The 25,414-nt window shown below is 40.8% G+C and overlaps 1 protein-coding gene across 3 annotated transcripts in view; it reads right to left on the reverse strand.

The window, feature by feature from the left end:
• The window catches only part of MTUS1 (microtubule associated scaffold protein 1), a 124,117-nt gene that overhangs the window by 9,964 nt on the left and 88,739 nt on the right, over positions 1 to 25,414 (reverse strand). For 2 of the 3 annotated variants that reach the window (XM_076336329.1, XM_076336330.1), the window contains 2 exons: positions 19,821 to 20,038; positions 6,432 to 6,498 (listed from right to left, as the gene is read on the reverse strand). In XM_076336329.1, the coding sequence (XP_076192444.1) occupies positions 6,432 to 6,498; positions 19,821 to 20,038 (285 nt within the window). Of the gene's footprint in view, positions 1 to 6,431; positions 6,499 to 7,340; positions 7,478 to 19,820; positions 20,039 to 25,414 lie in introns of those variants that run through there. The other variant, XM_076336331.1, reaches the window with a different exon arrangement.

A 25,414-nucleotide genomic window follows, 5' to 3' on the forward strand; every position in this document is an offset into this window, starting at 1 on the left:
CTTCAGATGATGCAAAACACTTCAGAAAAAAAACAAACAGCAAACCACGCCTTTGTCAAAGAAAAGAGACACATCAGTTCTTGTTTGGCCAGTTTGCAATTCAGATTTATGAGAAGACTAATGTTACAAAGGCAAACAAAAACTTTTAAAACTTGCATTGGCACTTGAATGTGGTGTTACCTTGAAGGTAACATCTGGCTTCTGCAAAGCTGGAGACTGCAATGCTTCTTTGCAGATCACAAGCCTTACTTGAAACCTTGCCATCCAAACAAGGAGCAGAACCACCGCACCACCACTGAGCTCCCAGTATCATGAAACTGTGCGTGTGAAGCTTTAGCAAAAGCACCTGAAGAATTGTCAATCTGTAATTATGAGAAGTCCTGTAAACCAAAATTCGTCCCCATACTCGAGATTCAAGTGTCTGCAGCAAGTATTTTGCACAGCCCTATCCATCTCTAGACTGAATCATGTATTTTATGACTGTACACTGCCTTGTTTTAAGAAAGGGACAAGCCGTGAAAAAGGCAACTAATGTCTTAGTTTGGCCACTCATCCACTGCAAGGGGATGCTAGAAAACTAACCAAACTTGATGGTTACCCAACTTAAAGAGTTTTCTCATTGAACTGGTGCTGATTTTTGAAGAAAAATTTGTAACTGGAACATGTGCTCTTCCAGTAGCACACACAAAATCTCTATTTCCACTTCTCATCCACTTCAGAGACACTTGAAGGGCATGCTTCAGAGTTTTTGTACATGACTACTGTGCTTTCTTTCCCTTCTTAAAGCGCTTCCCTCCGCAATCCTACGTCTTCATTATGCCACACATTATAACAGACCACAGACCTTGAGCAAGAAAACAGGAGACAAATGGCCCAACAGCATTTGAGAGAAAAATCAAGCCATATAGATGAAAAGATACGCTATCCATTTGTCCATTAAGTTTGTTCAATCTCATCTGTCACACCGAACAGTTTTAAGCTTTAAGGATAAAGCATATGGAATGGAATACTTGGCAGCCAGAAGCAAGATCTACTTCTTTATTCAAATAGCAAAGCCATTAATATTTTTCCCCCCACTTGGTTGTCCCAGCCTCTCCTCCCAATCATACAACAGTGTCTCTCCCTGTATTATTACAACACAGAGCAAGATTAATTTGTATTTTTAGGGTTCTTAACACCTGTTTATTACAAACGAAGATCCTGGTTCTTTTGCACAGAACCACGACCTCTGGCAATCACAGGAAGTTTCTGAGATTTGGTAACAGCGTAACTTCAGATCAGAAATGCTGTTTTTGACATCTAATATTAACACTCATCTGTAGTAGTTAACAATGGCCACTTGCATCTTGGGTATTCCATTGCAAAGCTTTGTATGCGCCAGAACCATAAAACAAATGCCTGCAAAAGAGAAGTGTGGAGAACCAGGCACGTGGCAACTCCCTGCCATAGTGCAAATGGCAGCAGATCCAAACCACATGAACAGTAGCACCAGCTGAAGGAGAGGACTACAAAAGTTGCCTTAGTATTCCCAAGTAATCTATTTCATATTTTCAGTAAAAGTAGCCAAGAGATAAGACCTTACAATTGTGCAGTATATCTCCTTCTTACAAAATTTAGTTTTTTCTTATTCTAATTATAAAACAATTCATCACCCAACTCAGTCCTTATGGCTAAACTGCTTACATAAAAACATCTATCGACTTACATTCCCCTAAGAGTCACCATAACCATAGCTCTAAGAAGATAAAACATAATGGATTTTTTTTTTTTTTTAATCCTGAATTAAATTGTCTTGAAACAAAAGTTATCTTCATAAAGTTGTCTAAATCACTCACTGGTCTAATTATGATTTATGAAAAGCCATTAGACTGTCTGACGTTTTGAAACAGAGGTCAGTAGGACAGTAAACTAGCAGCATTTTAATAGATGTGGGGGATGTGAAAAGGGGATAATTACCAGAAAACATCAAGTATTTAGCATGGTGCTATGTCATAGCACGTAACACTTTATTGCTCTAACTTTATATTTCACATTGCAAGATCTATTGTATATGTTGATCAGTAAGTCTACTGTAGACATAAAGGCTCATTTCCTTCTCCATATAGTATTTTTTAAAAATTGTTATCTAATAATTAATTCATGGTTTTGGCAGATTCTCAATATTGGAAGTTCTTCTACCCAAATATGCTTTCAAGTTTATGACCAAGTTTCTCTTGGTGTTACTTCTATAACGAGACTAACGGTACAGGACGTTAAGCCACATTTCATATTTTTGTTCTTGGGCAAGTTGAACGAGGCAGGTAGACCAAAAAAAACATGCTTTAAGCTACATTTATGTGGGTATGGTTGAATACATATTTGAAGCATTCAAGTGTCTGCCAGAAAGCAAATTCCTATCCCCTAATGCTGCAAACACTACAGTGTCAGCAGCCAGGCAAGCGTATGACTCGTGGCAAGTTAGGCCCTGCCCCAAATAATTGATAGAAATGTCTACCTACTATTGAGTATTTTTAAGGATCACCAAAACCTGAAAACTAAAACACATTCACTCCATCTGTCTGTAAAACACAATGGTCTTTTTTATCCCAATCTCCAAAACATTTTAAAGGTCGTTTATTAATAAAAAATAGCATAAAGGTATTTGGAAGAAAATATTGTTTATCAATTGCAATGCAGCAAATGGAGGGGCAAGAGAGGGTTAGGCATTTGGCTGGCTGTACAGGATACATGCAAGCCTCTCCAGCCCACTGAAAAAGGCTCACGAATGGCAATTTTCAAAGGGCCAAGGCGCGCATGGGCTGAGTCAGCTCTGCACCTGCTGTTTTGTAGCAGGACTGAGCTGGATCGTGTCCAGCACGGTTGCAAAGAGGCTCTGAAACAATTTGGAGCACAATTAATTTAGAGGAGTAGTTTCGTACCTCTGAAGAAATATGCAGCTCTTGCAATTTCTACTTACGTAATTAAACAGGTAACTAGAAATAATTTACACACTAGCTTGCATCTTAATAAGAAGGGAAACAGGTGACAAACAGGACATCCGTACCTGGTCCAGGCTCCCAGAATCAAGGTGTTTACATTCAAACTACAGAGTTTAGTCTTTGTGGCTGGAGATTTTAAGGAAACCCAAGTTCAGAACCCAACTGTTAATGAATTTGAACTCCTCTGGAAAAGCCCATCCCTAAATATATCATTACTAACCCTCACACATGTTTCCAGCTACCGACAGCAAAAAGCAGTGTCCGGTAACCATCCTCCCCATGCTCTGCGCAGCCACGCGGTCACTGCCAAAGGCTGGTTCTGGGATCGTAATGCATATTTAAATCATTAAACAAAAAGGTATTTTGGTAGAAAGGGTCATACAGAATAACCCAGCAAAACGGACAATTTGACAGCAAGCCAATTTAGTTTTGCAAGGTAAATGAAGGAGCTTGGGAGCATGCACAATTAAACCTCAAAGCAAGAAACTGAGGAGTCCAGACTGTGCAGGGTGTGAGCTGCAGGAGACATTCCTCTCAAACTCGGCAACATGCAGGGCACAGTCTATACCGAGCTCGGCACACCTGGTTCCTCTTCCTAGACTGCCTGTTCCCAAACGCAAACCAACATGCATGAAAAACACAGCAGCTGGGACTCCACGAAACATGTCCACACGGCCAAAGTAAGACTCAAACTGTACTTAACTTTCTGAGCTAATCTGTGCCTAGATCATACTGTGACTCAAAGTTCGCGGTACTTAAGATTTCCATAGGCTATTTTGACATAAAGTTCAGCTATATCCATTGAACAGTGGCAACAGAAAGCTGATTAGCAGGTGTGTATTTAAACAGATTATTTTCAGCTAAAGCTACCATTACAAGAATGCTTTTCTCACACCTTGTCAACAAATGAGGTCTGGTTGGCTTCATTTATTTAACTTTTTAAAAAACCAAACAAATCTTTTTAAAGCTAGACAGAATTGAAGACCTGTGTAGTTTTTAAATTTCTGTGATTAAATCCACTCCCTTTACATGCTGAGGAGAGAAGTACAGACAGGCTGGATGTGTGATGTGGTTAAGACAAAGGAGCTGCATGAAGATAAATGTCTCACTGAAACCATTGTCTGGAAACCTCAAAGGGAAGCGAGCCCAAGGCTGCCACTCAGATGCTCCTGCAGAGCTGACCCCGTTAAGATCAGCTCTGTGAGGGGAACAGCTGACGACCTCGTCCAGCAGCACACCGGCCAGCATTGCTGGCTGACAGCTCTGTGCACTCGGGCATCACAGATCCATCAAGCTCAGCTGTATTTGACATTTTTTCTAGTTATCAACCCACTGAAAGACATTCTTGCAACAGGAGTCCCACATATGAGCTCAGCAGGCTGTTAGTCAAAGCAGGAAGGTAACAAGTTTATGGGAAGCTCATTTAAGAGTGAGGCACCCTTAAGAAAGAACTAAGCTTTCAAAAAAACCCAAACAAAAAACAAACTTCAAAAAGTGGTAATGGGCAAAAGTGCTGGCTAGCTTTTGGTCTGCCCATCTAAGCTCAATTTTCCCTCTCCTGATAAGTGACAAACATAGTACCTAGGTTGATAAAGGAAAAATAATATTGAAGATGCAAGCACATGGAAGAATAGACTTTCTCGCTCTGATAAGCAATCTTTCTGAAGTCATTTTCATGACAAGGTAAACAAATGGGTTTGCCCAGAAAGTCACACATATGTACATAAAAATAAATAAATCTAGTTTATAATGTTTGTAACACAACTTTGTAGGAATGCAAGAAGCCCATTTCCACACTAAGATTCTAGTTTTGTTATTGTCACTTTAGGGTGACAGAAGTGCCGGCTACAGCTGACGGGGGACACAACCCTCCACACTGCTGCTTCTTCCCCTTTCTCTGCTTCGGCATCAGTGCTCCTTCAGCCACACTCTGAGCCAGGCCAGGCAGCTTTGGAAAAACAGCACTTCAAGCCACTAGTTTTCAGCTGGCTTAGGTCCCCAGGCAGCTCACCGCACGGCTCAGCACATGGCTGCCCGGGCGGCAGTGCTGGCACAAGGCAGTACAGAGAGATGCAAAGGCAGAGGAAGGCCAGGCTCTTTCAAAGCCAGCCCCTACTGAGACCTGCCTGAAACATCTGCAAAACTGCAATCCAGGTGCTTCGTCAGTAGGAAGGTTAAAAGATGCAGCTTGACAGATGCCAGACTGCATCAAGCTCTAGAAAAGCCTCAGATTTTTAGTACTAAGCTTCCAAGAAAGAAATGCTACATGTTTCTACAGTGTCTTTGGTACTCTCGTCTACCCATTTAGGCTGCAAGGCTTTCTTCTGTTTGTGATACTCCCCATTCACACAGTTGCAATTTTATGTAGCATCAAATAAAGCTCCCAGAAAGCTGCATTTTAACATAACCCTCTAGATTGGACGACAGTAATAGTGACAAGTGGAGAAGCTGTGCTCTGTTGCTTCAGCTGGGGGGATGGGGAGACCCCTCCCTCCCCATCAAGCTTCCAACTCTGAGTAGTTGCCAGGGAATGCCCGTCTTATTAATCAGCGCTAAAAAATAAATCTAAACATTAAATGCACCACCTGCATGTAACAAGACCAACATTCACACTCAAGTTTGGCTGAGACAATACTCAACTTCCAAAGCATGTGAAAATAAACATTTCCAACTTTTCAATAGTAAGTGACATATCTGAAACTGCTCCACATGTATTACTTCTGCTTTCAAAGGTTTTTTTTTTCCTTTCTTTTTTAAAGGGGCTTCATCAACAGAAGTGTGCTTTTATGAAATGCTAACTTCACTTTCAAGTGCTATCACTTTCAATCCAATGACTTTTTGCACTCCACAAGATGATTCTGCTTTGAATTCAAATAAATCACATGAAGTTACCATTAAATGCAGTTAAATCAAGCTTTAAAGTTGGCAAAACCAGCCCCTGCACATTATAGCTCAATTTCATATTATAGCTGTCCACTAGGATGAGTTCAAAGATTTAATCTCATTAGCCGGATAGCATTTCCTTCCGTTAATTTCACACTCATTCACCTACAAGCCACTAAGGCAAAATGCAGGTTTTGTGCAGTGTATTTTACAGGTTTATTGATTTTTGCCAGCAAATCTCTAGAAGACAGCGTATAAATAAGTTAGGGATCAAACACAAGTATATATACTGTCAGCCATCCTCTCATTTTTAAGAAAGTGAGTGCTTTGGTCATCAGACACATGTTTTGCAAGGAGGCCCCACTAGGCACAGTCAGATCAGTGCCAGGAATTCAGTGAACCTGGGGTCATGCTGTCAGGGCTCCAGAGAAATACAGCAATTAAAGCATCAGAGCAGAATTCAGTCAGGGAATTAAATGACTGCCGTTACAATACCAGGGCATCTGTCTTTCCGCAGATCTGTTGTGCTGCATTTCTGTTCTCATGAAGAACACAAGAATAAATTCTTACCTAGTTCTCCTCGAAGGTTAACTAGTTCTTGAGACAACTCTTTATGCTGTTTCAGTGCTTCCTCCCTCTGCAGAGAAAAAAAAACCAAACCCAAACATTTGGTTACTAGTGATCTGAGCAGGGCACCTTCCAATAATTAACTTACATGTGTTCTGTAGGAAAACAAGAGGCAGGAGCAAGAAGCCAAGATATGAATCATTTAGGATAACAGTTCTGCTGTTACAAAATACACAGATGTTCTTCTGTTGTTAAGGAAATTATACTTCAAAACAAAGAATAGCTTTTTCCAGGATAACACTGCAATTAAAATCCTAGTTTGCAGCAATTAATTATATATTTTATGATGGGTGTAGCAACATAAGCCTCCGGAACAAATCAACTGATGGCTGTCAAGGGCACAAGAGTATAGTACATATGTGAAAGAGGCATGCATTAAATATTTATCTTAAGCTTACTTAAACACAGAACCAAAAACTTTGCTAAATGCCCAGTCTTCCACGAAGGAAAGGCACAGCCCTGTTCAAAGTGGAATACAACCCACCCCACTGCTCGCGGTTCTTAAAATTAAGATAGATGATGTTTCTTATAATAAGAGAATCATAACAAATCTGTGCTCAAAACAAGTAGAAGCATCCATCCCCCACTTTGCCTAGGAGCTGCGCCTCAGTCAGGGGAAGGCAGCTGGCCAGGCCCCTCTGCCCCCAGACCTGCACCCCAGGGAGAAGCGCAGGCACGGCCACGGCCAAGCCACTCCATGGCTTGGTGGCAGGCACTTTGCACCCATGGCTGCACTGCAGAGGTGACAAGGTCCAGGCTTCCCGCTGCCGGGGCGCTTTCACCTTGCTCACAGCCAAGCTCCTGTCCAGCTCCCTGCCATCAGAAAAGCGCTGCGAAACAAATACTAATTACCCTTGCTGCAGCACACTGAGAATAGAGGCACAGTTTGCTGCTAGAGCAGCCCATCTTCCAGCTCCGGCAGCCCCCTGCTCAGCCCCCCGGCACTCATAGGCGACGTGCAGGTGGCAGCACCACCAGCCAGGCTGGTCCGGCTGCAGCCAAGCAGCAACGCTGGACCTTGCCTCTGCAGGTTATCCTACTTCCGCGCCGATTGCTCCCGACAGCGGCAGATACTGCAGCTTCTGCAATTGGCACAAGCAGTCAGCGATTACTTAAAGCCACAGCCCTTCTTTTATGAAAGGCAAGCCCCAGACATTAGACCGATCAATCTCCGCTTGCTCAAACGGCAGCCGGAATCGTGAAGGGAACACTGCCCTTCTCTGCGGATAATGGAGCTTATTTTTAGCTGTTTTGAGCTTGCTATACACTGCTTTCACACTTAATTTGTTGATGCAAAAAATAAGCCACGGGAGGCCTGAGCTGAATGGGAGAGCCACAGATACAGCAGCTTTGCTGCTGTCAATACCCAGGCTTATGTTCATAGCCCCTGCGCACGCAAAGAGCTTGAAACTCACTTTGCATGCTTTTCCTTCAGCTAGGATACATTAGAGAAAAAACAGTAAAAATGCACTGGCCCAAAAATCACTTAGACTTTTTCCATTAGCTACTACACAACTGACCACGGTAGATGAGTTCGCGCACTGACAGGGCCACACCTGCACCTGGTTTTCCCCGGGAAAACCTCACCTTTACAGCAGGTTCCCTGTTTACCCCCAGTCACCCTTGACACAGCCTAATCCCAGGCTAACATCAGCACTTGGTCACCAGGTTGCACAGTTAAGAGCACCCTGTCCTGGCAGTGGGGAATACTCACCGCATGCCTGCAGAACAAATAAAGCAGTAAAACACACTGTTCTTCAGAAAAAAAAATAGAGGGAATGAGCACCCAGAAACCAGTCATGTATTAAGATCTGACACAAGACTAATCAAAATGAGTAATTTTTATGCTATGCACTCTCATCTGCTGCAAGTTATAGGAAATTCTGCAGCTGAAAAGGCTGGTTAGAAGAAAGGGCTGGGCCTTTACTAGAAACATTTGTATTTTCGACCTTGTATGGGAAAGATCCCCTTTTAATCACTACAGTTTAAGCAGTCTTAACAGTTATTTGGACACTGACACACTGGTAGGGGTATTAAGTAGCTGTGTTGCAGTTTTACATTAAGCACTTAGAAGCTTTTTACAGTGACAGTGGGCTAAGATTGAAAGCCACGCCTCGCCCTCCACAGTAAATTCTCAGGAGAGCAGAGAGCTCAGTTATTGAAAGGACTCGCCCTGCTCCTCCCTGCTCAGGAAGGAGAGATGAGTCATCTTGCTCCTGTTCAACACCAGTTCCTGCGACGGACACAGCATCCAGTGATGAAAATGTGAATGCTGCAGTGAGTTATTTGAGCCACATCCTAGCACGCTGGGACACAATCACGTAGTGGATTTGCAAGCAAGTTAATTACCAAAGCACTTTTATTTTCATGCTGCGGGCTCCTGATGGGATTTTCCAAAGCTTTTACAGTAACCCTGTCCATTACTAAATTAGTGTACAAACACACTTAGATTATTTTTTTTTTAATGTGCCCCCTCCCCTTGGTTTGCATATTCATTCTTTATTCTAATTCTCAAAAAGTCTTCCTTGAACCTGATTTCTCCCAGCCCACTCTGTTAGTAAAAGATCTCAAGTTTCCCCCCCTCAGCCTAGTGGCTGGACCACGCTGCAGACCCTTTGGAAACGCTAACATTTTTGGTTAGTGTTTCCAAAAGGCCTGCTTCATGATCCACACATTTTGTATTTGTTTTTTAGTTAAAGCAATTTGATAAGCAAAGGACATATGAGATCAGAATATACTAAAGGACTGACACTGTCCAAGACTAAAAACCCAAAATAAAGTAGAATAACACTGCCTTACTAATTTTTTTTTTTTTTAAATGTTTCTTGCTTTCTGCTGCTCTTAAACCCTTTTGCTTTTTACTGGTGCTGTTTAACCTTGTGCCTCAACCTCCAGCTTGTCCGTTCATAGTTTTGCAGATCAAGAAATCCAGACAGACTTGTATCATCACCTCCTGTTAAAGAATCTATTCAGAAAAAGCTAGCCATAGAGACTGCCAGCCTACAATAAGAAGAGTAAGTTGCTCATAGGGTTAAGCAGCCACATGAAGTTGTCAGACTAACTAGCAGTTAATTTAGCACACTTTTATCTAAGTTCTGAGAACTGAAGCTCCAGGTATGGGGCTCTCCCCAAGAAAACATGAAAGTTTCCAAGACCTGAAATCTAAGTGCAGTGAAATACCAAAGACCACTTGAATAATCCAGTAAGGGCCATCTTCAGTATTTAGTTTAAAGACAGTGCTTTGGGCTGGAATATCGAGCAACCTTCTAGTTTATGCTTTACAAGATTTTAGTTGAAAACTCAATACCAGAAATTGAAAGAGCAGAACCAAGTGGGAGCATACAGGACCAAGCAATTTTAGCATTGTTCATTAATCCAGATAACATCGCAGTTATCCTCACTTAGCTGTCAGAGACTCAAGGAGGGTATTCAATACCAATTTAAAGCTGTTTCTGGCACAATTTATGAGTTTATGCCAAGATCATGTAGGATGACACTGGTACCTATTTTTCTTATTTCAAAAGAACCTATTGTAGGTGCACAAGAAATCCAGTTGACCTTTAGCCAAAACATCCCCCCTACCATAAACATGGAAGCTGTAGGAAGGAACGAGAACAGAGTTTGGGGATAGAAGCTTTGCCGCAGGCAGTATCAGGGTGGTGCACCTCTGCTATCAGATGCTACAATAAAATTCTCAGCATAAAGAAGGAGACTTGGTCATTTCTTGTTCTGTGAAAGATTAGGCAGTTAAAAATCCTTCATGTTTTGAAAATTTGACAAGCGAGTTCAGGGGGATGTGTGCCCCATAACAAGGAATTGGGAAGGTGAAGTATGCCCCACTACAACTGGATGGAAAAAGAAGAGATTCAAGGTAGAGGAAGTCCAAGGGTGGAGAACATGACAGTTTCAAGATGACAAAAATGACCAAGTCTGGAATGGAATAAATTAAAAAATTTCTCACTCATGTTTGTGTTACTGGCAGTTACACAGCCCAGTTACAGGCTTAAGAGTATTTTTGCTAGCAACCAGCTATTTTTGCTACAACTTGAGATTCAAACAGGCCAGCCTAGGGTCATTTTAGATACAAACGAGGGTGAAGATGCATCAACATCTGAACAGTTTCCATCGCTCTGCTTTAAAAGCAGGAAGCTCTACAAAAGTCCACATCCCAGAATGAACAAAAAAGGTATTTATACCAAGCACGCAAGCAGCCAATCTTCCTGCCTATACCAAATCTTCACATGAGAAAGACATGAGATACCTCCAAGAGCTCAGGTTATAAGCAGTTCTCAAGCTGGAATGGGTGGGTATTCCTCAGGCATCCTACAGCTCCGTTGCAGACCCCAAATCCAGGAGCATGCAGTTTTATGGCAAACTGGCAACTCATGTTTCCTAGAGAGGACGTGCGACTAGCCGGACTAACCATTTCAGGTTTCTCAGCACAGTCCTGCTGCTGGCCAGTGAGGTGGCCCTGGTGTGGGAGCCCCATGCTCTGCCTGCAAGTCAAGGCTTTGAGAGCCGCAGATAGGCTGTGCTTGGCCGAAAAGCCCTAGTCACGTTTTGCAAGTTTTTCCTCCATATTAAGAGCTACAAGTCCTTCAACAGCTACTCAATGGAAAAGAGCAAACCATGGCAGAAAATGGGTTTCAAGTATCCATATCCAAATAAGCTAACACCGCCCATCTGTTAGTAATTATCCACACATCACAGTTCACATTTTAAACCACCACACTCCTTCTGGAAACAAAATGTGTACTCTTTTGGAGTTGTACTGAACAGAGAAGAATTCACAAGAACCAATACTGAAAAGTTCACATTTATATACCAAAATATGGGGGGGTTGTTTTTTTAATTTCAAGCAGCTATGTCACACCAATATCTATGTGATAAGCTACCTATCACAGTTGCCTAGTCTACCCCATGCAATGTATCACCTCCTCCAGGAGCTATGTGGCATTTCAAACTTCTTAGCAAGCTTCCGTCATTGAGCGAGATGGTTTTGTTAAATTTTTCATCCTCAGATTAATGTTTCCCAGATCTTCCTCAAAATTGTACTTGTGTGAAGCCTTATATCTTCTATCCATTAACAGGTTCAGAAGAAGCATTATGCATTGCACGAACCAAAAACTGCAAAGCACTAGTACATGGCAAAGGAACAGCCACAACCCACTTCTAGGTCCTGAAATATCTCAGGGAATCAGGTCGTGTCGTGGGACTTTTCCCCATGACACAAACATACAGCGACCATACTGGAATGTTCCCCTCTTAATGGTGAGATGCGACATGGTCCCTGCCTGGAGAAAGTGGAGAAAGGCCCAGACGATGCCGGTACCAAGCACTCCACAGTATGTGGGCAGGCAGCTCTGAGTCTCACACAAAGGGCAGCAACTGTACCTGTCACAGGCAGAACTGGCAGGTGGAAACACCTCTGATCTGGATGGCTGTAGATCAGCCTTCTAGTTTTATCAGCAATACACTTTGTAAACAAGTAATTTCAAGAGTCAAAACTTACAGGAGGAGAACATTAAGTGTTAAATATAGAAACATTACAATGCTTTTTTAAAAAGCATTTTATTAGACCAGACTAAATAAAATTTGTTCAGAGCACATAAACCAGAAATTCATCAGCGCAGCTAAGAATGGAATCACTTAAAATGTCTTTTACTGTCATATATAGGGCCAAATTAATTTTATTCTGGGGAAGAAAAGCCTGAGTTTTGCAAGCCATTTGCTGTCAAACCACAAGCACTTACTCCTAAAATTAAACTTAGAGAGAAATACTGAGCATCTTAAAAACATAATAATAAATTATAGTTATTTGCAAGCACTACTGTAACGTGTACTTAGACCTTACAGGAGATGAACTTCATTTGTAAGGAAGAAAAGATCATAATTTAGATGTTTTTTAATACCGGTACAGTCTCAGTTGTCAACAGACCTCAATATAGGATGAGTCTGTCCTCATCCGAGGAGATATTCCTCTTACAGACAAAGCATTAGAAACTGGAGTCTACTCCATCCTTGTGCCGTACCAGTCATGAAAAGATGAGCATCATCATTGGCTGTAATGTAGAAATTGAGTCACATCTTTGCATAAACTCCAGTCACTCGTGTCATCAGCTATAGCCTGGAGGTAATTATGAAGGGGTAACAAAAAGGCCACTCATATCCACTTTGCAGTATGACATTTGCTTATATTATTTTGTTCCTTATACTACAGTATTTCTACCAGTCGCAGTTCCTTCTTTGCTGGCAAAACCCAATCCTCTAAATAAATCTTCTAATTAGAAGTCAGCAATTTTAGAAACAAATTTTTAAGCTCACCTGCTCCCCACCCCAGTTAAAAAACGCTTGAAATGTCATTTCTCTCACATCACTCGGATGCAAAAGCAAGCTAAAGAAATGAGCCAAGGACGTGGCACAACAAACAGGATTTACACGCTCTGCTCCATGTATATTTTTGAAAGGAGCAGCAGACTATTACTGCAATAAAGTGAAAATGTCATTAACCATCTCAAATCAATAAATATAGAGTGAAATGACTAGTTCCAAATTATTCTTGGCCTTGTTCGTGTTATGCATTGCCTTCTTACCAAATGAAATAGGCAATCAGTTTTCACCTTGACTTACTACTTCAAACAGAATTCAATTAAGCCTCAGAATACAACACTTATGATTAGCTGATAGAGACTCACTGTAATTTCTAGTATTTTACTTCTCTCATTTGCTAGGTACATTTATGGAGAATCAGATGTTTATTCCCTGATGTTTAGTGTGTGAAACACTAAAGCAGAGAAACAGCCAAACAGGATTCCTTTGAGTTACTACATATTTAACACAGATCGTACACTTGTGGGCTCTTTATGCTTTTACAAGCTTTACATGGGATCTTATTCTCATATGGGATCTTGTTTTCCCATTAGAAGTGATGTCCACCTTCATGCAATAGCTTTACAAAGTTAGGTCCAGATGTAGTAATATGGGCTATTTAGCTTTACTTCTCTAACAGCTTGTTTTCTACTTTACAGGGTTTCTGAACTCCAATATTAGTTTTCACTTGTCACATTGAATGACTCCCTCCTTTCCTGTAAAAATTCCAGTCTCATAAAAAATAAGTTTACCTTAAGCAATTACTTATTTCTCAGTATTTTCTAAAGTTTGTCTCAGTTCATCTGAGTATGACAAAGTCTCCATCAGATCCCATGCAGCCTTGACAAGTTATACTGTCACAACTTAAGTTCTCATGTCTATAAAATTATAATTATCTTGATAAAGTTCTTTGAAATGTTAGAATATGACATCCTATGCTTGAGCACAATATTACAGTATTTTCTTTACATCATTCCATTTTTAAGGCTGTTTAGAATTTCATCTGAAAAGACAGTACAAAACAAAAGAGAGAAACAAGAAGCAAAGATGTTATTTCTTTTCTTCCACTTAACAGCTCCCTTTAATTTTGATTTTGTAATAGATACATCTAGTTTGCTAGTTGTTAATTCTGCATCTTCTTGAAAAAAAAAAATAATTAGGAGAAATAACATGGTAGTCATGAGAATCAACTTCTTAATGGAAAGCAACACTGACTGCCTGAAACACCAAGCTTGTTTCAGTCAAAACTGTCTTTTCTCAAGACACCTTTTACTAGGAGTAGCTATAGGACAGAACTCCAGATTCTCTCCAGCTGTAACCCATTCTGAATACCCAGGTGTACCCAATAAATTGCTTAACCGAGGTGTCTTCTAAGAAGTTATTTCCACCAGAGCCTAGTTTCACAGTAACTAATGGATTAAAATCTTTTTCCAGATGTTACAGCTCACAAATCTTCAACCTGTTGCCAAAAATATTCTTGTCCATCAGCAGCCATGTGTTACAGGGACCCTGAGAATCATTTGAAACTTCCTTGCTTTCCAACAGCTACCCATCAGGTGCAAACTGCTAGAGCCTAGGTTTGCTTTACAGGGGGAAGCTACTGTGTTATTACTCACTCTACTGAACAGAAAATATTTGAACTCCTCAAACTCAAGATATTATCTTTTGACTTCTGTTCCAAGTGTGGGTTGTTTTGGTTTTTTTTTTTAAATCTAAAGAAACACAAAAATTATCTAAATCAAATATCCTTATTCTCTCTTATAAAACATTATGTCCGTATTTTGGGAATCCAGATTTAAAGAGCAGAAGTACACTTTGGATGAAAATCCTAACGAGAACCGGCCAAGTTTGATGTTAGGTTCTAGAAAATCAAAACTACAAATTTAACTCAAAAGACAGCTGCTCTAAACAATAGGCCTTCCAATATATTTTGGATTTATAGGCCAGAAATATGACTGTTCCAAAACTCTTCCTTTTACAATAAACGGGTTTGGGTTTAGCGATGCAATGTGTACTTCTGCTCCTTAAGCTAGACACGCATTTATCATTTGAAAAATATAAACATTTTCTGCTGAACTTCCACAAAGGCCAGGACAAATATTTCTGATACATGTGTCCATGTATTCCAAGATGGAAAAAAACTCTTTAAAAGTGCTAAGAAGTTCCCAAGAAAACTAGTATCTCGACTCTTACAGTCATCCACATGTCAGGAAATGCCAGTTATAGTAGCTCATATACTAATGGTTAATTTCTATTTCCCCCCAGAAATACTGAAGCCTGTTTCAGCCACATAATTTCTAGCACATTACTTATGTTGCTTCCTGTGTCACATCCACAGTTAGTGGTATCCACATATTATTGTCAAGGCTCTACAGCCTCTCAAATGGCATTTCCCTCTATGAAGGAAACTTCTTGAGGATGTCACCACAGTCATTCCCAAGTAAAGTTTGAACTGTAAATACCAGTCTTCCCACAAAAATACCAAGAGAAGCACAACAGTGAAATTTAGTTTCTGTTCATCTCTGTAGCACAGACACAAATTTGAAGCTCATTTCTACAGCAGAATCTGTTGGGAGCTCTCGAAACACTTAGATTCATTTATTAAACTAGAAGAACAGAAATGGGTGTTTATAATAATTGAACATCTTACCATCTAAAGTTTTTTTAAACAGCCTGAGTAGTTCTGAATGTGGCAATTTATGCATTAAAATGAGAGGAAGAAAAGGTAATATTTGTCAATTCACACTTTGAACAGTCACAAAGCTGTTCAAGTCACTCTAACAATACATAGCCTTCTCACTCGAAACTAGATTGCCCTTAAACAGTCAAAATCAGATTTAAAACCAAGCTAGTACTGTGCTGCTAAAAACAAACACCCTCCACCCCCAAACATGTAAGAGTTTATATATGGCAGTGAGTTAGAGGTTCAAACATCCCAGCTGCAGCGCTCACAGCGCCATGAGGCAGGGGACATCCATGAGGCAGGGGAAGGGGCTGAGCGCTCCTCAGGAGGTGAGAAGTAGAGACTCATGCAGGAGTCGCCACTGCCTCAGTCTCATCAGCTGGTGATGTACTTTTGCAAGACATCACAACTACAATCCAAGTTTGGGATTTTAGTTCCTGGCATCCTGGTAGGAGCATCTGGCTCCTACCCACAGCTGCAGACCTCTTGGACACATGTTCTCACCCCACCCCAGCACTGGTGGTTCTTCACTCCTACCCCTTCCCGCAGTGAACCACTGCGCGGGGGCATACCCATAACACTTTGGGTGTTATGGACAGACCTGTAAAACTAGACCCATAATAATTTTTTTTTCTTCTTCCTGACTGGATGCCTGAACTGGCTCCTCAAGGCCAGGCAAGCACCAGCCCAGCCCGTGCAGACATGAGGGCAAAGGAAGAGAGGGAAGGGCTGCAGGAGTGGCAGCCATGGCCTGACTTACCGCAGACATGCTAAACCATGTATTTAAAGCCTCCATGAATGCATCTGCTACTGAAGGAGCAAGAAATAAATTCAAAATTAATATGCAACATGAATACCAGGGGAAGTTAAAAGATCAACTCAAATGCAGTCGTGCAAATTTCAGAGCTTAATGCACTTGAAGGTTAATGGAAGATGGCTTTCCTTGGCACTTCATGCACTTATTGTAAATGGCTGGTTCCACCATTTCCTCTGTACTGCCACTTTTCCTTTCTCGCTTGAACTTAAACAGGAAAATAGTTATGAAGTCACAAGAATTATCAGGGGATCAGGGGGAGCGCAGTTGTCTAGAAACACTAAGCTTGCTTTTGTGATTAGCCCACAGTTTGACACATTTCTAACACCGCTAGTGCACATACAGCTGCACTAACAACGGAAAAACTCGGTACAGCATGGCATCCTCACCAGCCACACCATTCATTGCCATCATGTATTCTGGATGCCAAGAGGGTTTCCATCTGGTGCTAACCCCGCACAACAGTAGCTCCTGCGAGGTAGAAATTGGGTTTTTAGGATTTTTAAATTCAGAATAGTCTTGGTAAAGGTAGTTAAGCATGGAAACCCCCTGGACAAACCCTGATAGCTTGAGCATGAAGGTATTATCAGAACCAGCTGTTAATATTGACAGCTCCAAGATAATGCTTGCAACAAACAGGTTTGAGCTCAGGCAGAGTTTTGTCAGAGATTCCTGCTCAGCCAGAAACAGCACAGCAGCATTGCTCAATCTCATTTAACCCTTCAACAGCAGCCTCTCAACTTCACTCCAGATGGGCTGGCTGCATTTTCGACAGAAGTCATTGCCAGCAAGTCCTGATTTCGTTCACAGCTATATCCCATTTCAAATGAGCTCATAAGAAGCAACTTTAAACTTTTGTGCAGAAATGCACTGGGACCTCTTGAAAAAAAAAAAAAAAAGGAAAGCAAACCCAACAGCTGAATCACCTCCCAGTAACTTCAGCTTTGCAGGGAAAGCAAGAGGGGCTGGGGTAGGTTTTGCCAAGAGGCTCGGGCCGGGCTGCACAGCCTCAAAGTGACCTAACAGCTCACTCCAGCTCTTTTCTCTATTTGGCCAGGCAGCCTGTCCTTGACCCTATCTCACCCTCGCACTGGCTCTGACCACACATTAGGATGGTTCACATTGCTAACCTGGCAAAGAAATGCTCTCTCTTTGGCTGGGTTAGCTTTCTGGTAGTTGCAAGCTGAATCAGCCTTCTGCAGGGACAGACCAGCATCAGCGGAGTCCAGAGCAGGACCTTCCTTTGGTTACAGCAAGCTGTTTCATCAGGTTACACTGCATCATGTCACTTCACACTTGCTCTACTGTGAGGAATGGAAGCCCAGTTTTGTTCTTCATGTAATCAGCTAAGCATGATTTATTTTATTTTTTTTAAACCAGAAAAGCTGAAGCTACTTTCAGTTGGCTCTGCAGTAGTTAAGCTACGAGCCCCTGCCTTACAAGCTAAAACCTAACTCCCCAAGTTTACCCAAAGAGTTAGGAAACAACATCAAAGGGGTCCCCTAGGGAAACTTCAGAAAAACAAGCATCTGGCCAGTTGAGATTAAGTTAGCTATACCAGACTCCACACCTCACCAGAAAGGAAAAAAAAAACAAACAAACAAACCCAAAACAAACCAACAAACAGAACCAAAACAACTCTTCAGTGTTCCTAAAACACAGAAATCCTACAGGATGTTTCCCTCAACTAACTACCAGATTCTGAGTATTCCTTACACCAGCCATGGCAGAAAAGTCCTTCTCACCCCTATGGTTAAGTACACAAGAATAAGACAGTGACTGTTCACCAAGCATTGTCGTATCCTGGGAAAGGAGAGAACAACATCAATACCAATAACTGGTATGACAGTACATCAATATGTCATATTTAGCCCGGTTTCATGTGTTTAGACTTAACTCTCCAAGACTCATTTTATACAATTTGATAGAAGTAAAATTTCTTTTTTATTTCCATCTGCAAAAGAATAATGAAGAGGAAGAAGGAACAAAATTACTAGTTTCCTCCACACAGTTCTCTTCCCTCCATTTTCAACACCACTTTTTTTTTCCCTTTTCTTTTCTTTTTTTTAAATAGCCACTACCATTATTCTAAAAAACCAAACAAACAAAACCACACACCACCATGTTTAGACTAAGTTATCTGTAAAATAGCCTGGAAGCAGTAAGTATGTATGACAGGCTTCTTCTCACTAAATATTACATTGATAAAGTATTCCTGAATTTTAAAAAGTTGCAATACAAAATATTTGAGAGAAGAATCTAGGCCAAGACATTTAATTATAGAAGTTACCAAAAAATCAAGGTGCTTATTATACAGTAATTAGAAGACTGCACAGAAGTTTAGCAGTGAGAATTTCACATATAAGTTTCACAATTTCATATTAGATGACAGGCATCCAAAAATCCTGTATCAAATTGCTCTGAAGATCTTAAACTAGTTCCTCAGAAGAGAAAGGTGTTCTAATCAAGAGTTTAAAAAACTCAACCAAACCAAATCCACAAAACTGGCTAAGAACCACTGCTCTCAGCAAGTTGAACGAGACTTGGACTTAAATGCAGTATTTTTAGATTAAATGACAGTGATCAGATACTATCCCACAAAAAGAGAATGTTACATTTCTGTCAGCATACTAAGACAACTCAGTGCTTTTTTGTATACCAGACTATAAAAGTCACCCCATATCAGAACAGCTGAAATAAAATTTATACCAATCTTGGAACATTAGTTATAAACGCAAGAGAAACTGCTATTAAAGCCTGCATCAACTGTTGCAGCATAAATCCATAACTGTTGTAATTTCCTTAACTTAAGATTTTTCTTCTCGGAAGTTTTCAAAGCAGACCAAAAGTTTCTAGTGTAGTATCAAACTGATTAGGTCATTATGTATGTCAGACTACAACAAATAAACATTAAACCACATCAGATTAATTCCACTCTAAATTCCAGGTGCATTTCTTTTTTTTTTTTTAAATGAAATGTTGATAAGTTTAAGACACCACCAATAATGCAGGATTCAATAAATACAACCATTATAACTCACACTTTATTCTGAATAGCTCAAAAACATATCTACCCCTTATATACTCTTCTATCCAATGTCAGATAACAAAGCAAGGTCATGCAGATTATCTGTTGAACTTAATCTTTCCTGCAAGGGCAGAACTTGAAGTATATACTTGGAAAGGTACTCAAGTCTGAAGGACTCTCTGACTACAAATATTTAAAAGCTTCTCTTCTATAAAGGATGTGAAGCTGCAAACAGGCCATAAAACTCAGTGTCAGGGGTTTTATTTTTTCTATCCAACTGATGCCAGGAGCAGGTTTACTGCTACCTCCACAGGAAAACAGAAATCATTGGAATGGAAATACAGATGTTATGTATTGGTATTATTAATATTTTCAGAAGCCCTTGTTGAGAAGAGTTCAACAAATTAAAGCCGAAATTGATTAGCTGTGAGTTTTTACCTCAGACTGCAGGTGCTGGATCACAACTGTTAATGCTTCAAACTTCTGGTTACTGCTTGTCAGGAATTTTTTCAGCTGCAGGATGATTCCACTTTGGGTCTCACATTTTGTTTTGTATTGTGTCAACTCGGCTGGTTTTGTGCCAGGCAAATGCACATCTGTGGAGGCCTGAGTCTGTATGCATGAGCTCCTGGGACTCCGCTGCTTGCCCTTGTCAACTAAAACAACAACAACAACAACAACAACAACAACTAATTAATATGCACTTTATGTTGAAGTCTCACCAAAACTTAAGACAGGTGCAAAAGAAAGCAGTTATAAATTCTTATAAACACTTCCTGAAATATAAACTAGGAGAAAAGGTTATTTCAGTAGCACTGCTGAGCAGACACTCGCTGCCAGGTTAATTTCTAGCACCATAACCTTGTATACAATGTTTTGCACTTCATCCTTACCTTCATGTATTCTGTGGCTTACTTTTCAGCATATTCTTCACACTGTGCTTTGAATAAATATTTTCATAAAACGCAAGATCTGTCATCCTACCTATCCAGTAACTTATTTCTAACATAAGAGCTGACCACTTTTGTTTGCAACATAGATTTCATATTTCCTGCACTCTAAAGTATTGCTGAATACAAACCCATTTTCCCCTACGTTTATTTGGTCTTTTTCTTCCTTTCAAGATTTTCATTGCAAAAACTCCCCTCTCTGCAGCTCAGGTTTGAGCTTTATTAACTAGAGATCTTGCAGCATTTCTTAGCGTCAGCAGTTTCAGTCGCAAGGATGAGACTTTAAAAAATGCTCTAAAACGTAATATATTTCAAGGTTGCCCTGCCACTATTCACGATCCAAGAATTACATCGTTGATTTAATATTCCTAGTTATGTAGCAACCTCAATCCCTTCACAGTACACAATCATCTCATGTCAGAGGAAACCACATGACATAATCCAGGCTTGACTCGTAAACACTGCGGCACTTACGGGTTTCTCTGCTGTCTTCAGACTGGAAAGGTAGTGCAGTACTGCTGTGCAGATAGGGCCAGTCTTCCCCGTTTGATCACACGGGGAACGAGCAAACACTTTTGCAATAAAAGGCTGATGCAATGCATAAATATCCCTTGGCAATTTAATGAAGACATCTAAGCAGATTACTTTGTACAGTTTCAACTTAACAAGATTTCTTCAAGATAAAGTGAGAAAAACTGAGAGGTGAGATTTGGAGAAAAGAAAAATAGCCACATGCGGAAAAACAGGGGACAAACTAACCAAATAGAAGTAGTTGCTCATGAATCCTTTCTGAAGCTCAAGCACCTGGTTTGAAGGTTGTCAAGTGGCTCTGGAATAGTCCTAACATTGTAAAGTTCAATCACACAACTGGAGACAGTATTAATAACAAAAGCTTTGATTCTCAGTTAATGTTAGTCTGGCTGACACATCAACTATTGCATTAATACATCAGTCTTGCACAGCCTTCACTTGTTTTCAAAGCATCTGAAAACAAGTTTCCTGTTCAAAATCCTGATGTCCTCTGTGCCCCTCTTACTGAGCTGAGTATAAAGTGCCTCCCGAGCCTATTAATTTTCCAAATAAATCCTCTCTAGGCAGGATTTTCTGTCATCCTGCATAGTTAGAGAATTGTCAGCATATTGCTTTATCATGTTCAGATGCTCCTGTATTACTGGAGATTTCACTACACTTTTGCTCAGAGATGCTGACTGTTAAAGCGTATATTTTCAATGAGAAACATACTGTCATGGAGTTTAATAGTAGAGCTGTTAAAAGGCATATCAACACGATAACCCAAATCAAAATACAAATCTGTAGGGAAAGAAAGATCGAGCTTGGCTGCCAGTTCATGTTAGCTTATTTTAACCACCAGTTTAACTAATGTGACCACTTCTTTTCTCGCAGTGCAGACGTAACAATGTCCTTTGAGTAGACCTCTTTAAATGAATGACAGTTCACATTTAAGAGCAACCATCACAGATTTCCAGCAATCTTATGGAGAATACTGTGTTTAGGAAAACACTGGCCTTCTGAAGCTCCTTCAAAAAAATCACAAGAGACAATAATCAAGGGGAGAGGAAAAAAGAGCAGGGACTAGAGAATATACATGTACAGTCAGTCCTTCCCTGCCCTACTGGCTCACTCCTACTCTCTCATATATTCCACCTCCCTTCCTGAATGCTCCACTTACAATACAGAACTAGAACACTCTTCTTGATTTAAGGGTACTGGGTAAATTCACTGATACAGATGCTAATATCATCATCTAATTAACTATATGAAATGACTTTTACATCCATTTGTAGGACCCTAACAGAGCTGTGTTAAACCTGAACAAATGTTTGCAGACAATTTTTATTCTGGGAAAAAGTTACATCACATACTCTTACCTAATGAAGTTATTTCATTTAAATAAAGTGATAGAACAGCTAACCACAAATGACACAAAAGACTGCAGATATCCACTGTTTCCAAAGTTCAGCCAGCCTTTATCAGTTTGCCAGTTTCACATCATTGCTTTTATCGTGGTGCCCAAACTACCAAGTCTTTTCCTAGAAGCTCATTCAAACATCCAACCAAGCTAACCCTGGATATTATACTAAAAAAAGCTGAACAAAAAACGTGCTCTAGAGAAATTCAGTGACATTCCTGTTGGCAATTTTATCATAGACATGTGCTATACACAGCCACTTCAAATGTTGAAACGCATTTCTCTGCTAGCATGAACCCTCTGTAGCATGAACTGCCTCTACAGATTAACACCAGCGACACTCCAATGCTTATTTATGGCCTGCATACCTCTGGGCAATGACAGATTGTTTCCAGATTTGTACAGAAGGCATGCTGTGATGTCAAAACAAAAGCCATGCTTTCATTAAAACAAAGCATCAGAAGTCTAATTACTGATACAACACATCAGTGATGGACTCTAAATTAAAGACAGTACTGGTTACCAGCCCAAGTCCTCCTCACTTTGGCCTTTTTACTTGCCACCTTTATATAGTCAGACTTGTAAAGTCAAACAATTTTCACCCTTAAGTTAGGTTCTGGACTCCTCTCCAACAGGCTCAAAACCACTGTACCAAGTCTAGTTGAAATGCTCGATTTCTGAAGACTAGAAATCAGATTCTCAAGTACCATATATAGCACAGTAACCATCTAAGGTCTTATCCTTCTTCATACCATTAAAAAAAAAGTTAGCAGTGATTTTGCAAAGACTGAGCCTTGTGATCACGGAATCATTCACAGAAGATTTGATATCTCGCTGGCAAAAAGACTACCCCATGACCTTGGAAAAGGTCCAGAAATCCTCCCAACTCCCTCTGTGGTCGCTACACAGATGGCAGCTGTGGACTCCAGTTCTTTGGGGAGAATATTAGACCCATACCAAGCTTTTCCATAAAGCAAACTGTTTCCCATACATAGCTTCTCTAGTTAATAGGCATTCTGAAACAAGAAATACACAACTGTCTGCATATTAGGGTGTGTTCCATAAAGTTACATTTAAGTACTCAGGTATGGCCCAGTACTTGACATTGTACTTGACTGGCTGGCTACCTCAGAACTTGCCTGGTACTGCTGGTTTCCTGAGCCTCTCTATCCATTACCAGATGAAACATCTATCACCCACTTTTTGGTTTGTAGAGCCAAATCGAAGACTTCCTTTGCTTATCATGTACTAGGAAGGTCTGTATAGTAACATCTACACTAGCTAGAAATTATTTTCTTTAAACAAGAGATTCAATTTCTAAAAAATTAGATTTTTTAAAAGCATTCCAAATAGCCTAAACAAACTACTTGACAAGCACAAGTAGGAACAACCTCACTTCTCTCCCCACGCTTTAGCAGTCACCATTATCTTACCCCTAAGCACCTTCTTTTCACATTCCTCATCCAAACTGTTAGCTTCCACAGGTTTTTCAAAACCCATGTGTGTCTCGTGTAAGCATTTTTCAAAGAAAAATCCTTGCTCAGCATTTTCTCTTGTAGGAAGATGCAGGCTGGTAAAAACTTTCTGCCTCTCCTCCATTTTCTGGAAAGCCTTGTCTACACATGTTAAATTGGTGCTCACTTCTTTGATCAGTAAGACCAGATCAGCCTGAGTATTTAATCGAGCTTCCATTTCTTCTCTTACTAGCTGGATTTCCTCAAGCACCGTTCTTATATCCAGGTGAGTGGACTTCACCTCCGCTTTGAGATCTTCTTTCACCTGTTGCTGGCTCCTCTGCAGTGCTAACACTGTTCTGATTTCCTTTTGAGATGTTTCCACGTCATGCTTTAGTTCCTTCTGTCCAGCCTGCATTGCCTCCTGGCTAGCTTTCACTTCTGCCAACAGAGCAGCAAGGCACTCCATCCTGATCCCACGGGAGTCGCAGGACCTCTTCCAGTGTCACAGCTTCCAAGCAGTCAGGGACATTTGTGAGCTGGTAGATTTCCCCGGATAGCAAGAGAGCTAGTACATAGCCCTTGGCGTGGTATCCTACCTCAATTTACAGCGTGCTGCAGTGAAGGTACTAGGAAAAAGTCTAGTACAAGGTGAGACAAGGGCACTAAATAAAATACTTCAATAAGCAGGGCTCTAGAGCCAGAGCGCCTTCTCAGGACTCAGCCAGAGCACTAATCAGTTTAATTGGCAGATTATGCCACACCTGAATTTTTAAAAATCTTTTGCTGACATCATTGTACATGGGACGTCACCGCGAAAGCCACTCCCAACAGTCATTTGATCTGTGCATCAATCAAAGTATGCCTGGGCATCAGTAACCAGGTTTGTTGCAATGCAGCCAAACACCCTGCAAGAACTCAGCGGCCCTTCCTTTCCAACACAAAGGCTCAAAAGGAAGCTGAATTGCCTGCAGGAGCTGAAAGCTGAGCAGTTCAACAGCTCTTAGTTATTTCAATTGTATATTCAACAAGGTGATTATGCACCTGTCCTTCTGCTAATGTTTGCAGTGAGAGTTCAGGAGTACACCTATGAGCACATTGGACATTGCCCCACTCCCACTGAACGCCCTCCTCATTCCCACAACAAGCAATGCTCTTTTAGCAATCTCTGGAGGAACCCAGATACTGAGAAAGCCCTCTAGTCCACAAACAAGAAACAGTTAACAGAGCAATATGGGAAAACTGACTAATGAGATATTTCTGGCAGGTTAAGGAGATAAAGCCTTTTAGCTACCAGGTCTGAGTGTTAACTTTTCTCTGTAAAAGCTAAGGCTTCTTACTTATAAGCACAGAACTCACAACGGGTCTAGGCTCCATGTAAAAACAGGTAGATTAACGACACCAGGCTGTTAGCTGTTTTGTTACACAGCGATTTAATTACCCCGTCATTGGATTCAGTTTGGAAAAAGTGACCAGCACAACATAGATCTTGGTCTACGGAAGGTGTCAGTCTCTGCCTTCAAAGAGGCGAGCTAGTATTCAGTACAACACTCAGCAGAGCAGGACTCAGAGCAGTACACAAATTAGAACTCAGAAGAGCTTTTACATCACACCTTTGGCCCTGTCGTGACGCCAGGATGCTTTCGGAGACAGTGATGATCCCAAAGAGACCCCAGAGCAGAGGACCTACGCTATCCA

This window comes from Aptenodytes patagonicus, chromosome 4 (assembly GCF_965638725.1).
Source record: "Aptenodytes patagonicus chromosome 4, bAptPat1.pri.cur, whole genome shotgun sequence".
In the NCBI taxonomy this organism is placed as follows: Eukaryota; Metazoa; Chordata; class Aves; order Sphenisciformes; family Spheniscidae; genus Aptenodytes; species Aptenodytes patagonicus.